The sequence below is a fragment of the Sinohyriopsis cumingii genome, chromosome 17 (assembly GCF_028554795.1).
Source record: "Sinohyriopsis cumingii isolate HCF-2022 chromosome 17, ASM2855479v2, whole genome shotgun sequence".
NCBI classification, from domain to species: domain Eukaryota; kingdom Metazoa; phylum Mollusca; class Bivalvia; order Unionida; family Unionidae; genus Sinohyriopsis; species Sinohyriopsis cumingii.
In genome coordinates this window covers 36364838-36383350 of record NC_142977.1, presented here as the reverse complement: position 1 = coordinate 36383350, position 18513 = coordinate 36364838, and the positions used below count along the sequence as shown (strand labels likewise).

The 18513-nt window shown below is 37.1% G+C and overlaps 1 protein-coding gene across 1 annotated transcript in view; it reads left to right on the top strand.

Annotated features, from left to right (window-relative positions):
• LOC149778427 (deoxynucleotidyltransferase terminal-interacting protein 2-like) overlaps positions 1 to 17917 on the top strand; it is a 35725-nt gene extending 17808 nt beyond the window's left edge. Inside the window, exons 3-7 of the mRNA XM_089939252.1 lie at positions 2613 to 2748; positions 3555 to 3650; positions 4282 to 4446; positions 10993 to 11102; positions 17799 to 17917. Coding sequence (XP_089795378.1) covers positions 2613 to 2748; positions 3555 to 3650; positions 4282 to 4446; positions 10993 to 11102; positions 17799 to 17895 — 604 coding nt within the window. The 3' untranslated portion in view covers positions 17896 to 17917. The remainder of the gene's footprint in view (positions 1 to 2612; positions 2749 to 3554; positions 3651 to 4281; positions 4447 to 10992; positions 11103 to 17798) is intronic.
• Positions 17918 to 18513: the final 596 nt, after the last annotated feature.

The window sequence follows — 18513 nt, the reverse complement described above, 5'->3', positions numbered from 1 at the left end:
ACACACAAAGATCAGACAAATAAAATTCACTCACTTCTGGTAAATGACACCATAGTCACTGATGACTCTGACATTGCAAATGTTTTCAATGATTTTGTCACCAACATTACCACAAAATTAAAAGAACCAGTGATAGAAAACAACTTTAATGAACTGAAAAAGTTCTGCAGCAGTAAAGTCTCTATGGAGGTATGTTTCTCTATGCCACCAGTATCAACAAACTTTGTTATAAAATGTCTCAGTGAACTTAATACCAAGAAAGCTACAGGACTGGATCAACATTGTCAAAATTAATTGAAAAACATGTCCATGACTCATTATTGTCATATTTAACCAAATACTTGCTGTTACACCCTGGGGCCCTGAGTGGCCTAGTGGTCTAAAGCGCTCTCCATTACGGATCACTGCCATCTCATCTCTATCTGTGTGGGTTCGAGTCTCGGATTCAGCCAATGTGGGTATGTGAGAAAGCTTGCCAGTAGCTTCTCGTGGGTCGGTGGTTCTTTCTGGGGTTTTCCCGGGTTCTTCCTCCACCATTAATACTGGCCGCCATGTATAGCCTATCGTGTGTTGAAAAATGGCGTTAAACCCTACAACAACAACAACTGTTACACCCTAATAAATCAAGCTTTAGACAGAAACATTCATGTGAGACTGCCTTGATCTCCCTAACTGATAAATGGCTTCAGGCACTTGACCAGGGTAGAATAATAGGATCTGTATTTGTAGATTGAAGGAAAGCTTTTGACATGGTGGATCATGAAATTTTTTTCAAGAAACTGAAAATCTACCAATGTGATGAAAGCAGTTAGATGGTTTACTTCATACTTAAGTGAGAGAACACAACATGTTTATATAATGTTCTGAACCTGAAACAATTAGATATGGAGTACCACAAGGCTCAATACTCGGTCCATTACTATTTATTTTATTTATTAATGACCTACCACTTTTACTAAGGGACTCAATACCATCTACAGATCTCTATGCAGATGACACAACATTGTCAGACATCCAAAACACAAAGTATGAACTCGAAATTTCTTTGCACATGCTCTAAACAAACTGGACAACTGGTGCACATGCAATAGTATGGTGGTAAATACTGGTAAAACTAAAATATTACTTATCTCAACACGGCAAAAAAGAACAATTCTTGATACTGATGAACTGTGTTTGACATGGAAGGTACAAATTTGCAAATGGTCTGTCATGATAGACTACTTGGAGTTTTGGTAGATAATAACCTATCATGGACTGAACATATCAAACGTACATGTATCAGTAAAAAAAAGTCAATTCAAGTTTATGGCTTCTCAGTAGGATAAGAGATTTTCTTCCTGAAAGGCACAGAAAACTATTTTATAACAGTTACATACAACCCTATTTAGACTACTGTAATAGAGTATGGGGTATGCAGCTAAAATAAATTAATTCATTTGTATGAGGGCTTCAAGGTAGATTTGTTCTTAGTTAATTGTGTTACCCTCTGTAAATAAAGTCATTATTATTATCACTGCCATGATTTCTGTAAACATCCGCTGAAGTCAAGTCATTATTAGAAAGAAACCATTTGATTTTCTGAACAGGGTAACGGTAGTCGTACGTCTTTCAAAAACAATTGCCTTGTTCTAATTTGTGGTATATAAAGACTATATAAAGACATCATTCCATTCCTTATATTTTTCAAAACAAATTTATAGTGTGATGAAAGGAAAACTACGTACCCTGTTAGAAAGAACATTCTTGCCCCATTCATTAAATGATCAGTCCCTTAACACTACACGTGCAGTCAGAATTGAAACACACATAGTTCACAATTGTGTATATTCAACCCGTAACTGTGCCTGATGAATAAGTATGTTGTTTATATATAGGTGTTTTCTGTTTTGTTTCATTGTTTTTCTATAAGCTGTTATAAATGTGGAATTTAATTGTGCATGTCTCAGAGGATTACTTTTATTTTGTGACAGTAGGATAAATTATGCTTTTCAAGAGAAGTTCAAGAAGGAGCACCTCATCAAATCAATGCTTAAGTTTGTTCAGATTTCTTTGAATAAAGTAGAAGTATAAAGTTATTGGGAAAGAAGTCAATCGACCTTTTCTAAATATAAATGTACTGAATACACAAGACTTTAGAAATTATTTTTTTCTTATCCAAATATATAATCGAAATAATAAATTTGTCAGATGATATCTGGTTGTAAATCACTCTTGATATCTCATTCATGCCATTCGTGTTCTTCATTCATTGGCTGTTCAGATGTCAGTCAGTAATGTCAACCAGCCCCTGTATGGTGGAGTTTCCATCAGTGTGCCTACTGCAGCACAGAGGTGAATGTATGTATTTATCCCTCCTCCATGGACCAACAGTGGAGGAGATTAAGTTCCCCACCATGGTGTGCTGGAATTGAAATATTGTGTGATCTGCACTACACACACACACACACACACATCTCAAACACACACAATAATAAGGTATAGGTAGAGTTTTTCTGCTTTTGGAAATGTTCTTTTTTCTTTCTATTAACTAGTAATTAACATAATGAACACAGAAATTTTGAAATTGATATTGAAGAGCAAATCTTCTGATTGCTTCTGTTTTATTGCAGAATACAGCTGGCATCTAGTCTACAGTGCAACATACAGCCAGATAGCTGCTATGTGACATTGAACTGGCAAAAATCTCTCCAAAGTATGGGATCAAATGCAAATATGAACCAAGCAAGGAAAGACTCAGATAAGGAGGTAAAAGGACAATAATTATGTTGGTATCATTTTGTCAAGCCTGAGTATAATTGCCGTGGAAAGTATAAATTATTTTATTTTTAAATTTGTTTATTATCAAATAATTTTGGTTTTTTTTACCTTAATGTAGCAAACAACCTCTTACTTTTGGTAGTCTTTTGGAAAATGTAGCATACAACATAAATTATCAGAATAAACTTTTTCATGTAAAATATTTGATTTTCTTGTCCATGAAAGATATTGGTATGCATGAAGGATTTATGTTCCTGACACTCAAAGTTTGTTTGTTTGCCCACTTACATTGTCATTTTTAACTTGCTTAACTTATCTGACAGCCTGGAACAGCTACACATTTTTCTAGGCATTTAAAATTGATTCCTATTGACCAGATTTCAAGAAAGTATGGATCATTTTGAATTTTTCCTGCCCAGCTGACACTGAAAAGTCCTACATTAAAGTCCTCTCTCTGGACTACTTGATACAATCTTGGCTGCTTGATTCTTTTCTGACAGGCAGTTTAATGGGCTACTGTCTGGGTTTTGTTTCTTCATTCGTGTGAGCTCATGTATTGGTACCAGAAGAATGTTGTGCAGCTCTTTCATGGTTAAAGATAGAGATTTCTGACCAATGGAATATGATTTCCCTGGTGTTTATGCACAAAATACCTGTATTTTTGAATTTTTTATTCAACCCCAGGGCATGCTATGGTGATGGAGTGCATCAAAGGACAGGTAAGAAAAACTGGCTATGCAGATTTAGTTCCAATCATAGACAATTTTGTTAGCAGATGTTTTCCTATGTTTCAGTTAATGAAGAAAAGTGTGATAACAGATGACTTTGAAAGAAAAGAAACAATTCCCCCTTATGAGGAAGGTCTCAGACAGATGAAGAAGAAGAGAAGGGTTAGTCAGAATGGCATGTTAATGGGTTGCAATAGGTCAACAATTAATACACATAACTTAGTATAGTCTCATTAGTGTCATCTTTCTGTATACAGGTTAAAATTCCTATGACATGTGCTAAAACATCAGTACATTCAAGTCTTACTTTATCCAGAACTTTCCTACTCCAGACCCTTAGTTATGTGTTATTAACATCAGTTATCTTGCAAGATCTCTTGCATGTCTATGCATATAAAAAGTTAGAAATTATGTTTTTTAAAAATATCAGAAATAATTGACATGGCTGTTCTACATCTGTTATATGTCCAGAGCTACAGATTTAGAATTTTTATTGAACTTAGTATTTGATTGATGGTAGAACCATAACAAAGCTGTGTTATTGTAAAGCCTGAATATTTTATAATAATCTTAGTATTAATAACTGCATAAATGCTCATTTTATTTGACTTTGTGCCCTTTTGCCATTTATATCCTTGTAAACTTTTTCTAGCTAAGTGTTTCTTGAAAGTTGTGTGTAAATCATTTAGTTGACTCTACCCAATAAAGTTTTGTTCAGAGTGCATCAGATGCCTATGTTGTGAGCTGGATGTACAATATTCCAATCATCTTAGGACAGAGTTTCTACTTTTAGTTGGAGAGAGAGAAAACAAAGGGTAAAAACTGGTTCCAGATGCCAGCCCCAGAGATGACAGAAGAGAGGAAACATGATTTAACCATACTGCAGATGCGTAAGGCCCTGGATCCTAAGAGATTCTACAAGGGGAATGACATCAAGGCTTTGCCTAGATATTTCCAGGTATGTCAAGAACATTACCTTCTGTTCAATCAAAGTACTGTGCATAAAACATTTTATTTCAATGGGACTCTAACAGAGGGCACTTGGAAGAAAAATAGATGGATATTGAAGTATTAGATAAATACTGAACTATGACTGTTTCTTCCACCCCCTACTTTTTGTTTTAGCTCCCCCCCTCCATTTTTTGGACACGTGGGAGCCCCATCCCTCCCATTAGATAAAATCCTGGCAGAATCTATAAAGTGAGTTTTAGCTGGAGAAAAAGTATATAAGCTAGAGATCATTGGTTAACATATCCCTTTCATATTTCAGTACATTTATTTCTGTATTGTTTTTGTATGTGTTTTTTATATTTAAATTAGTACCTGAAGTAGAACACTTGTTACCATGAGTAGCCATTGAAAACTGATCATTGACAAGTCATTGAATTTCAGTTCTCCTGATCTGTATTTAACCTGGAGAAGTGACTGTCCCAGTGGCTTAGTGGTATGCAGGAGGTCGCAGGTTCGAACCCCTGCCAACTCATACCAAGGACTTATAAAAATTGTACTAACATCTGCCTCACTAGGCACTCAACGTTAAGAGGATAGTGTTAGGACTAGTGTCATGATAATGTGACTGGGTGTGATAACATGCTGCATGTCTGCAGCATGATGCCTTAGTGCAAGACGTCACTGTAAACTGCCATACTGCAGACAGCATAGCAATATGACTGGAAATTTTAAAAAATCTGTTAAAAATCCAAAACAAACACACATGGAAAAACACAAGTCATCAAATTAAATGAAAAAAAGTTGTCTTACATTAAGCACCAAATTACATGAGCTCAGCATCCAAACAGGCATTGCAAGAAGAACATTTATAAGAACTCTTAAAGTTTACCCAGCTGGATATTTAAACATTAAACAATCTTGAAGAGACACATGAATATGCTGTAATATATATCTCTTATAAAAGATATTTCAACCCCTCCATAGCTAGCTCTCTTCAGGTGGTTGCAGCAAACCATAAGTTCATCCCTATGATTAGTTATGGAATTGCACACATTGTTTTCTTTTTTAGTTAAACATGTTTATACAGTATTCTTATTGCCAGTCATGATGTTGCACTATTGAACCTCACTCCATTAAAGTTCATTAGTTTGACCAAAACATTTTCTTTGTTTAGTTGATACAGAAAGCTTCAATTTCCTTTCAAATTCCTGACTATTGGAATCGGATCAAAGTCTTTTATATCAACACCAATAACATTTATTCTCATAAGTTTGTAATGTAGCTTTCAGTGTTCTGCCAAGAAATGACCTCAGTGGGGCCATTGGGCATGAGTATAGCAAGAAATGACTTCATTGGGGCCATTGGGCATGAGTATAACAAGAAATGACTTCAGTGGGGCCATTGGGCATGAGTATAACAAGAAATGACTTCAGTGGGGCCATTGGGCATGAGTATAACAAGAAATGACTTCAGTGGGGCCATTGGGCATGAGTATAGCAAGAAATGACTTCAATGGGGCCATTGGGCATGAGTATAACAAGAAATGACTTCAATGGGGCCATTGGGCATGAGTATAACAAAAAATGACTTCAATGGGGCCATTGGGCATGAGTATAGCAAGAAATGACTTCAGTGGGGCCATTGGGCATGAGTATAACAAGAAATGACTTCAATGGGGCCATTGGGCATGAGTATAGCAAGAAATGACTTCAATGGGGCCATTGGGCATGAGTATAACAAGAAATGACTTCAATGGGGCCATTGGGCATGAGTATATCAAGAAATGACTTCATTGGGGCCATTGGGCATGAGTATAACAAGAAATGACTTCAGTGGGGCCATTGGGCATGAGTATAACAAGAAATGACTTCATTGGGGCCATTGGGCATGAGTATAACAAGAAATGACTTCAATGGGGCCATTGGGCTTGAGTATAACAAGAAATGACTTCAGTGGTGCCATTGGGCATGAGATGAGTATAACAAGAAATGACTTCAGTGGTGCCATTGCGCATGAGTATAACAAGAAATGACTTCAATGGGGCCATTGGGCATGAGTATAACAAGAAATGACTTCAATGGGGCCATTGGGCATGAGTATAGCAAGAAATGACTTCAGTGGGGCCATTGGGCATGAGTATAACAAGAAATGACTTCAGTGGGGCCATTGGGCATGAGTATAGCAAGAAATGACTTCATTGGGGCCATTGGGCATGAGTATAACAAGAAATGACTTCAGTGGGGCCATTGGGCATGAGTATAACAAGAAATGACTTCATTGGGGCCATTGGGCATGAGTATAACAAGAAATGACTTCAATGGGGCCATTGGGCTTGAGTATAACAAGAAATGACTTCAGTGGGGCCATTGGGCATGAGATGAGTATAACAAGAAATGACTTCAGTGGTGCCATTGCACATGAGTATAACAAGAAATGACTTCAGTGGGGCCATTGGGCATGAGTATAACAAGAAATGACTTCAGTGGGGCCATTGGGCATGAGTATAACAAGAAATGACTTCAGTGGGGCCATTGGGCATGAGTATAACAAGAAATGACTTCATTGGGGCTATTGGGCATGAGTATAGCAAGAAATGACCTCAATGGGGCTATTGGGCATGAGTATAGCAAGAAATGACCTCAGTGGGGCTATTGGGCATGAGTATAACAAAATGTGGAGTCAGTGATATAACTGTCAGTTTTGCATACATTTTTACATGTGCTAGTAACAAAAAATAAGAATATGTACCTGTACACTGTGTTAGTTTTCATTTAATATATTTACTTTTATTCTGTACACTATGCTAAATGATGGATGATTCTCAAGGTCTACTTTACATGATTATAATCAATGATTATTATCAGACACCATACATTTTCAAGATCATATATATATATATATATATATATATATATATATATATATATATATATATATATATATATATATATATATACGTATTCATACACACACACTTTTAATGTTGAGCTTGCTTGTTTCGGGACCATAAATTAACTGCAACTCGGATTTAAGAAAGTAAGGTACATAATGATTGATGGTTCAGATTTGTCTATACTTGTATATAACATATTAAACACACGTCTAATGATTTGCATTGTGTCAGTACTACACACTGACGGAAACTGTAAGTCAGCTTGATCTTAATCTATCCAAATCAATTCTAGTTTTTCTTCAAAACAAAAAGCATCCTCTTCTTAAAATTTCACCAGTGCTTCAAAACATCACTGAAGTCAAACTGTTCATTATTACAACCCTCTAGTTTAATCATCAAAAGGTCATCAACCACTCAGAAGACAGTCTGTTTCTTAGTGCTGCTTTTACATTAATTTTAGCATTAAACCCATGTTCACAGTCTGCCATGTGAATCGGTGCAGTATGACCCAGTGCAGTTGCCACAAGGTCATGTATGATATAATGATATACTAAATTGGGGGGTATTATAAAAAGGTAGACAGATGTGGCTCTACAATGATACCAAATAATCTGGACGTTATAGTATTTTGGACCCGTTTTATCCAACCAGAATTTGCCCTTGGTCGGAATCCGATTTTGTGTCTGGATTTTAGACTTTTGGCCTCAGATCTAAGGCAGACTGGTTTGAACTGCACACAGACAGGTGAACCTTTGCAGAATGTAGGATAAGATGGGCATTTGGAATAAAGAGTGGTCTCAATACGAAAATAATGGGTCCGTTAAGCGGGGGAAAAAAAGAACTTTTACACTTCTGCTCATGCGTGAGCCAAATAGCCAATGGAATACGATGTTTCTAACACAACTAGGCAATAGGCTAATGGAAAATATGTTGGAAGTCGATGTATTAGGATTTATTCAGAAATAGCCCCCAAAATGTCTTTCCTACTCACATTTCAGGCGTAAATGACAAAACCGCTAGTGGTTAATGAGTTAAACTTGTATAAAAAATCTTGGGAATGGAGTGGAGGGGTGCAGAGGCATCATGAATGGAGGCTGCATACTTGATAAAAAATGCACTGAAATATATCTGTTGTTACATAAACATATTGTTTGTTCATACTGACAAACCATCTTAACGGTGCATTGTTATATCATAATTCTCTCAATCTGACATCTGGCCTGAGTGCTGTATGCTGTGAGATCTCTTCTTTTCATTTTGACATTTCTGGTCAACCGGATGAGGCACTATCTCATTATGGATCTTTCAGATGAAATAGTGTCGGACTATTGACCACTAACTAGTAATGACATATTTATTTTGACTGACCTTTGTATGCAGATTTTAAATAAAATCCCTCTTCTTTTCATTCATATAATTCAATCCTTCAGAACACTCACATTTTCTGTAGTAATCCCTGTTAGAACAAACCATCTGACCGTGTATCAATCATCTGTTTACCTTTTTAAATTCTGATGCATGCATGCAGAAATGTCATTAAAAAAAGCAAATATAAAAAACTGGAGATCTACTTGAGGGTCTATCCAGTAGTCATGCTACCAGAACTAGTTACAATTGACCAACCTTTGAAGGCAAGAACAGTAACTGCTACAATTGAACAAACAATGGCTAATTTCTTTTTTGTTTTTAAATGTACACATAAAAAATAGTTTTGCTAAAACTTCAAAGAAAACTGGTTATCTTTGAAGTACCAATCATTCTGTATAAATACAGAGCAAATGAAAAACATTCAGTCTGAATGTTCTACAATTATTTAATGTTGTTGCCAGAAGTAAAAATGGGTATTTGTTTGGTTCTCCATAGATGTGCTTAGCAGTGATTTCACTGACAATACACACCCTTTATCAAAGAAAGCTGACTACAATCTTCATTAAAAACAAAGAATCTTTTATGAAATGAAGTCAGCACCAAACTTTAGTAAAACCGATGGAATATGATGGATTGTTGCATTTTTCAAGGTGACTGAATACTGTTATTGTGCTGTGAAAGTTTACATTTTGCAGGAAAAAGTGTATGCTTATGGTCGCTACCAATGGTGGCATAAAACATAAATTAAACTTACAGTCTTTGAAACCATGTCAAGTTAATTGAAGATGGTATATCTCTCAAAGATGTTTGCTAAACTTTTTAATTTGTTCATATGTTTTCATTTCCCTATAAATAGTCTCATCCCCCGGGTAGCCTCTGCAAGATGATAGCTGTCTACAGCTGACCAAAATCTAGGCCAGTTTTAGTATATGTGTATGTAGCAACTCAACAACTATAGCCATGTGCTACTGGTGACAATATGGTAATGAATTGCTATGTTACCATCAGATATGGATCAAATGACGGCTATCAGTTTTTATATGTGTTATTTGTATTTTCTAAGGGGATGTGACTGATTCATTAATTTTAAAACATTTGGTCTATCCTCAAATTCATGGATTTTTTTTATGAACATGTAAAATACTTAAAGGCTATGGGATTATACTACACAGATGTAAGCTGTCATTATATAAGTGTTATTCATACTAGTTTGTCTTCGTTTAATCAAATCGACATATTTCTATGCCTGCTTTTATTACCCATACCCACCCACCTTATTCACTCGTTAGGTACATGCGTAATTTTCTTCAGCTAACTGACATGGATGGTTATAACACGGTTTGGTCTATAACACAGTTGGGTTCTATGGACCCCAACCATACCTATGATTCGAATCCAAAGGATGTATTTCATTAAGTACATGTTAAAACCTTCATTGTTCATGCGGTAAATATGCTCACTAAATAAGAGCATCGAACCAAACAGTATTGTTTTTTGTTGTCATAGTAGTCGAATCACATTTTAATCAGATGTAGACACTTTCATGGCAAACTAGAAGCATAATTACTGATGCTTTGATACAAAATTCTAATGCAATAATGCATTAAAAAACCCATAATCAACTAGAGTCAAAGGGGAGAGGTTACCATTATAAACACATATAGCAACCCACAAAGCTGAATTCTTGTCATTGTGTGTTCAAATTATACTTAACTGAATGAAGTAGTAATACTAAGAAAGCTGTGGAAAACAAAATAAATTGATTGAATTTTCAAACAAATTATAATAATTTATAGCATTTCTATGTAATAATTCAGGATGTTAGTCCCTTAACAACCACAAAGTCATTTTGTGTTGTTCTGATCGATTAAATACATTGACCGCTTTGGAGAAAGAAAATGGTGAAGTGCCGCAACATTTATAGTTAATAGAAAATTTTTGGAGGGTATTCCAAGACTTAATATTTATATTAAGTGTTTACGGAAGGTACTCATTAAAGTATGTTAAATTGTATTGCTGAAATTGATGCATGTTTAGTTGGAGATTAGCTCATTCATTGTGAAAAGATATGAAATTCAGATTTTATTTTCTTATAGAATCTCTTTATGTAAATAATTTTGCAGTGGATAAAAATATTGGTATCGAAATAAAGAATATCACCATTGTTGACAATTACTTTTGACTTAGGTACTCAGAAACTAGAGCCTATCGTCAGCATTTTGCCAAGGCTGATTACTGGGTTGTAGAGTCAGCTGACAGTATTATCTGTTTCATATATTTATTTCTTTGCAGTTTGGTGAGGTTGTTGAGGCACCTGCAGATTTCTACCATGCTCGCATTCCAAAGAAACAGAGGAAAGCAACTATAGTTGATGAACTTCTGGCAGATGTAGAGACACGCAAGTAAGATTAAGTTTTTCTTTGTCAGAAGAATTCATGTAGGTAAAGGAAGTGTTTTGAATTTGCTGTTTTCTTCTTTAAATATATTACTCACTCATAATACCTTAGGAGAACTTATTCTACCTCACAATTTCAGCCCTTCCACATAAAACTTTTTATCTAAAAGAGCTAAAAGTTAATTGCCCACCTGGGTGGTGGTCAGGCAGAGTTGTCTCCTCTTGATATAGGAATAGGCGGCAAAACCCTTTAGTATCTCAGTTACAACTTCTATTTGTGCCAAGAAGCACTCTCTTACCACAAGAGACCTCCCAAAAAAAACATGTTCTGTTTCCATTTCAACCAGCCTAGGCCCACTACAAGGGATCTTTTTCCCTTAGACCTCAATACAATCATTTCCAAGACATTAATCTGTCATCCAGTCCATCAAACCCTTTGTATACAGGCAATTATGGAGACTAGTCTAACCTACATAGTGCCTCACTGCATGATGCCAAGCTTATTACCTCAGCTTCTGACAGACGCCACTTCTCATTTCTCTTACCATTGGTCAGTAGAAGGGACTCTTTAATCAGTGATCAATTGGAAATCACTGTTTCTACTTCAGGGTGCTCCACAATTTTTGTCAGTAGCAGACCTTGACACTCTTTATTAGCTCCATCACAGGCAACGTAAGAGACGTCATCTGTACCTCATGCAAGCAGAGACTGTTATTGTTGCTTTCAGGCTCCTTCACTTCTTGATTTCACTATGTCTTGTAATTTCACTATGCTGTGGGAAAACTCAGCCTTCAGAGCTTCCGTTAAAGAAGTTTCAGACCTTTTACCTCCATTGTTCTGCCCTCCTCCACCTACCGTATCAACCACCTGGACCAGAGCACCAGCATCTGTTGATCTTATCATGAAAAAGAAAGAATCCAACTTCAGATTAGTTCTGTAGTTGGGCAGAGTCAGACATTTTGAACTGTTTACATCATCAGTTACAAGACCCCAGCATCTACCATCTTTCTTTCTTACAAAAACACGTTCCATCAACTTTTAGTCCGTGGTTCTGCTCTTGCCATGCACCAGTTTTTCATTCCCAAAATACTAACAGTTGACTAGGATATCAAAACTTCACCGATGACAAAACCATACTTTGTTTTGTATGGATTGAACATCTTTCAATGACACTCAACAATTGGTCTGCAATGTGGTAGCAGTGGGCTCTATGTTGATATTGATGGCTAGCTTCCAACAGGCAGAACAGAGTGTATTATCTCTTACTCCAAATTCCACTGTACATGCATGGGAGTCTGTCTCCAGAATGGCCAGGGTCTTGAACAGAGCTGCTCCACATACTGCAGCCAATGACATCATAGCAGCTGCAAATTTACAATTGGCAGAGTGAGATGCACTGCTCACCACCTCCACTATCCTTAAGGATCACAACTGTTATCCTCTAATCTACTTTTCAGTGGCCATATCTGTGAAGTATGCAAACAAGCCACTGAAGAGAAAAATTTCCTGCCCCTCACCTGCAACACCAGTACTGGTACCTTTTGGGAAACCAACAATAGGAACCAAGGGACATAACTCAAACACAAACCTCTGACTAGTTATCCTATCATAGTCCCTCACATCAAAAACCATAGTTCTTGCAGAGAATTAGTGATTGATTAAGCCAAAATTTCTCTACACAACCACCACCATCTCTCAAAACCTGACATTGTATCCACACCGCCCTTTCCACAGATCCCAGTAGAAAAAAGGCTTCAGTTCTTTGCTGCCGAATGGGCAAGATTTGCTGCAATGATCATTGGACCTAATAAGTGGTTTCCAAGGGACTCTGCCTGACTTTCAAAACACCGCTTCCTCTTTCCAGAGTCCCATCAGCTACAACATTCCAACAGAATCCATTCAAAGCAGCAAGAAAATAATGACCTTCACACAAGGGTGGTAGAAATCGTTAAGAATATAAGTTCCCCAGGATTTAATTACAGACTTTTCTTGGTCTCAAAGGCAAATGGCACTCTGTGCCCTGCCATTGACTTAAGCAACCTGAATCAATTAGTTCATGCTCCTTGATTCTGAATGGAAACATCATGATGCATTTTGAATGCCATTCAAGAGGAAGACTTCGCAGTCAGCAAGAACTTAAAAGACACATATCTTCATGTTCCTATTCACAAGGCTTTCAGGAAGTCCTTGTATTTAAACTACGACATTATTTATCAATTCTGAGCACTCTCATTTGGACTCAACATCAGTCCCTGGGTCTACACTTCTCTGATGAACCATGTTCTGACTCGTGTCCAGACCATCTCCAGGGAGGTGACATCAAGTTAGCTGGGTGACATTCTGCAAGAACGTCAGGTGAGTTATATATTTGAACACAATATGATAACCCTTGTCATACTGCTTATGATCTGGGTTTCCTCATCAACAAGCACAAATCCAACCTGGTGCCATCACAACATTTTATTCATTAGATATGGAATTCAACACACAGGTAAACAGAGTACACCTCCCTCTCTCTGTGCATGGGAATTCCTTCACCATCTAGGCTTGTTCAACATGGCAGTGGAACTCATCAACCTAGGTTGCCTTTATATGTGCCCATTACAGATGATTCTCTTATCCCAATGGAGGCCAAAAGTTTACACACTGGACCAACCTCTCCCCATTTGCACAAATATGAGGTACCATCTGCAGACTTGGAACAACCTAACCTGGCTCAAAGTGGGGCACACCTACTACCATCTTTCTGGGATGCCAGTGGAATGTGGTCTCCCCAGGATCAGCATCTCCATTCAATATTCTCAAGATGAAGGCCATTTTGAAAGCATTCCACTGGTTAAAGGAATTGTAACTGGAAAGGTATTCCCCATTCTATCTGACAATTCTGTGTTGGTGACTTATCTCAAACAGCAGGGCAGAACCAAGTCCACAGACCTTTGCATGCTGTTGTGGGACTTTCTAAAGTGGTGTTACCAACAAATCCATGACAGCATATTCCTGGACATCTAAATGTAATAGGAGATTCTTTGTCCTGGAACAATCAGCTGACACAGATGGAATGGTCTTACCTTCCCTTGGTTGTCATTCAGATATACATCTGATGGGAATGACCATTGGTGGAGCTTTTTTTTGTGACAAAGTAGAATACCAAGCTCCCAACCTTTGTCTCACCAGTCCCAGATCACAGAGTCTGGACAGTTGATGTGCTGTCCATAGATTGGAATGGCCTGGATGCATAAGCCTACCCTACTGATTCCAGAGGTGATACAAACAGCAAGAGAATCAAAAGTTTTGCCGCATCCTCCCTCATTGTACCTCTTAGATGGGAGTAATTGTGAATCAATGACCTCTGCACTCTCACAATGGAAATTCCCCAGAAAATAGTGAATTCCCTCATCTACTCAAACAACCGCAATGGCAGTTGTTTCACCTCGACCCAGAGCTACTGAACCTGCATGTCTGGATCATATTAAACAGGCCCTAAGAAATAGTTCTCACAACCAGTCATGGAGAGAATCACTCAAGCAAGAAGGTACACCCCCCCCCCACCGAAAGTGTACAAAGGCAAATGGAAAATTTTTACACAGTGGTGTGCACAAGAACACATTCTACCACTACAGGCATATATACCTGAAATAGCTAACTTCCTTCTCTGGCTTTTCATTGAGGAAAACTTAGCACCAAGCGCAATAAAATTTTACCACTCCACAATCACTGACACCTTTTGTCATCGTGGAAGAAAGGATGTCAGACAAAACAAAGACTTTATCTGATCTCCTCTCCAATTTTGATTATACATGACCAAAAATGTTGGCTGTATGCCTGAAATGGAACCTCTCCTGGGTACTAACCTGGTTGAAGAAAAAATCATTTGAACAGCTTTCAGTGACATCTTTGGTTCACCTTTCATACAGGGGTCCCGAGTGGCTGAATGGTCTAAAGTGCTCTCCATTACGGATCACTGCCATCTCACCTCTGTCTGCGGGGGTTCGAGTCTAGGATTCAGCCATTGCAGGTATGTGAGAGAGCTTGCCAGTAGCTTCTCGTGGGTTGGTGGTTCTTCCCGGGGTTTTCCCTGGTTCTTCCTCCACCATTAATACTGGCTGCCATGCATAGCCTATCATGTGCTGAAAAATGGTGTTAAACCCCACAACAACAAATCACCTTTCATACAAGACCTGCTTCCTTATCACATTAGTGATGGCAGGCAAAATCAGCAAAATACATGCCCTATCAGGGGACCCAAATTACATGCAGTTCTGACAAGTTGGGCCAGTTTCACTTATGATGGTTCCTTCTTTTGTCACCAGAATCAGGCTTCCACCCATGGGTAACCAGACCTTTGTACCGAAATCATTGTATACTCTAGACACTTCCACTCTAGGCCACCTACAGGATCCAGTATGAGCCTTGCAGTAGTGTCTTAAAAAGACAGTCGTTGCAGCGAGGGAGATCTTTTTACCTCTCAAAAAGGAACAGGACAATATAACAGCACAGACCCTTTCATCATTGATTAAGTGGCTTATTCACTGTGCATATCAAGAAATAATTCCAACTTGGATGAATTGTTATGCATTTTGGCTCACGAGGTTAGAGCAGTTGCTACAACCATTGCCTTTGACCAAAACTGTTCACAAACTAATATTATCCATGCTGTGAAACAGAGATCTGAGTTACCTAGAAGCTGTCTCACAAACCTTAGGGGACCAGAGGTCTCTCCTCCAGGGTAAGGGGATGTACCTCCCTCCACCTCTTCCCTATTCTCCTAACTTATTATGATTGGGTAAAGTATTTAAAGAAGAACCCATTTTTTAATAGCAAAATATGTTTCTTCCCAAATATTTACTCAATCATAATACACATATACCCTTCCAGCCTCCCTGTAGTTACATCCATATAGAGAGAATGCTTTATGCTCCAGTTGTAACTGATTCATGGGTTTTGCTGCCAATCCCTATATCAAGGGGAGATCACTAGGTGGGCAAATAACTTTTAGCTTGTTTAAGTAAAGTTTTATTTGGGAGGACTGGATTTGCAAGGTAGCAGTAGTTCTCCTGAGGTATTATGATTGGGTAATGTATTTGTGAAGAAACATATTTTATTACAAAAATTTAGTTTCTTCTCTGTGAAGTTACCCATTGCTGCTGTTGAACGAATAGATTGGATAAACAGACTTATAAAGTAAAAGACATATTATACCATGAGAAGACCAGAAAATTTTGAAAAGATCTTAATTCATCGGGTGTCCTAGCATCCTTCATTTTGATATTATTTCTACCATGTCATGTTCCATAAGTAGATTACAAAGATACTAAGACCACATTCATAGTCTGTGTTGATGTTGTCTTGATACAAAAACCAGTCATAGTCTAGGTTGATGCTGATTTGATACTAAGACCACATTAATTGTCTAGGTTGATACTGCCTTGATACTATGACCACATTCATTGTCTGGGTTGATGCTATCTTGATACTAAGACCACAGTCATGGTCTAGGTTGATGCTGATTTGATAATAAGACCACATTAATTGTCTAGGTTGATACTGTCTTGACACTAAGACCACAGTCATTGTCTGGGTTGATACTGTCTTGACACTAAGACCACAGTCATTGTCTGGGTTGATGCTGATTTGATACTAAGACCACATTCATTGTCTAGGTTGATACTGTCTTGACACTAAGACCACAGTCATAGTCTTTGTTGATACTGTTTTTAATTTAAATTTTAGCAGTTACCTGATGGAATGTTTGACTTTGAAGTCAGCTCCAAAATAAAGTACAGGAAAAGTGGTTCAGAAAGCTCAGTGTTCTGTGAAAGTGCTTTAAATTTTGTCCGAAAAGCATTTCATTGGAAAACATTCATTTGCTTACATAAATATGTAGCAAACAGGGATAAGTAGACAAAGTTTGAAAAACATGATATGTAAAGAGTTAATTTGGGTCTGCTCATTAATATTCAGCCTATTTGAGGTTATCTCACCATGGTTAAATTATTATATTCTGGTTTGATTGAGCAATTAGGGCTAACAAAAAAGTTGGTCAAGTACTTTGTGATGGGATAATCAAAAGTGCCATTCATAAGTAGAGCCAATCAATAAACAAATAAACTTGTATTGTGTTTGTTGCCAGTAAATTAACATTTGATGTGGCAAGGTTGAAGATCTTAAAAAGAATGAAATGTCATCAGTATGAATGAATTTGTATTTTTTCACTCAAACATGAAAAAGTAAACAAGTTAGAAACTTAAGCATGTAAGTTCGCTAATTTTCAAACTGGTAACTAATGCACATGAAATGATGACAGTCCTATATCCCGTGCCCCCTCCAGCTGATGTACATGAAATGATGACACCCCTATACCCAGTGCCCCTCCAGCTACATTGTTTTTACACATCATTTAGCAAAAATGATTTGTGAGTTTCTGTCTGAGAATAAAATATTTGCATCTGAAATATTGTGAACTCTACATACCATAAATAACATTAATCTTTTGTTTAGAAACAATGAGAATAGTTTGAATTTCCTGATATATTTTTGATCAGTGTTAAATCTCTTTATTATCAGATTTCATCAGAAACTTGGGCCTATTGTTCTGATTTGCCCAAAGCTTTTAATTCTAGGATTTCTGCCTTGTTGAGTTGATTATCACTTAAAAACCTGTGGTAGAATCATTATTGTATAGTTTTTTTCTTCCCATCCACAGATACAACAAAAGAAAATATACAGAGGTTCAAGAAGCCAAGAGGAAAAACCTTGGACCCTACAGACATATGAAAAGATTGAAGAAAAAGAAACACTGATAATAAACTTAACAGTTTTTCATCTCTTTGTCATGTGATTATTTATAGCTTTAAGTAAATTTGTTTGCATTTTACTAGAGATAAGACACAGAATATGATGTACTGAAATTTGTGTTATATCGTAACATTTTCCACAAATTTTTTGTTGCTGTTTTTTTTTAAAACGTGATTAGGAGCAATGTATATACATTCCTATAGTTCATCACAAGTATTGTGCACAAAATTAACTCCTTTTAGTTCAGCAAAATATGTAACATAAGACACCAGTGAGATCTTTGTCCTGCAAGTTTGTGACCACTTAAGAACTTTCATTCAAGGCATAATGTGGGGTTATGTTTATGGAGTTGACTTGCAATGATAAGGGGGAGGGTATGTTTGAGAATATACATATATAGTAATAATCAATACTGATCCTGACTGGTGTCCAGCAACAGTCAACACAAATTCTGGACTTCTTCATTGTATTCATACACAAAATATCTCATCCAGTTTATTAAGGGATAGACATTGAAGATAGTGTATTGTGTGCTTAATAGTGTGTTGTGTGCTTAATAGTGTATTGTGTGCTTAATAGTGTATTGTATGTTGTGTGCTTAATAGTGTATTGTGTGCTTAATA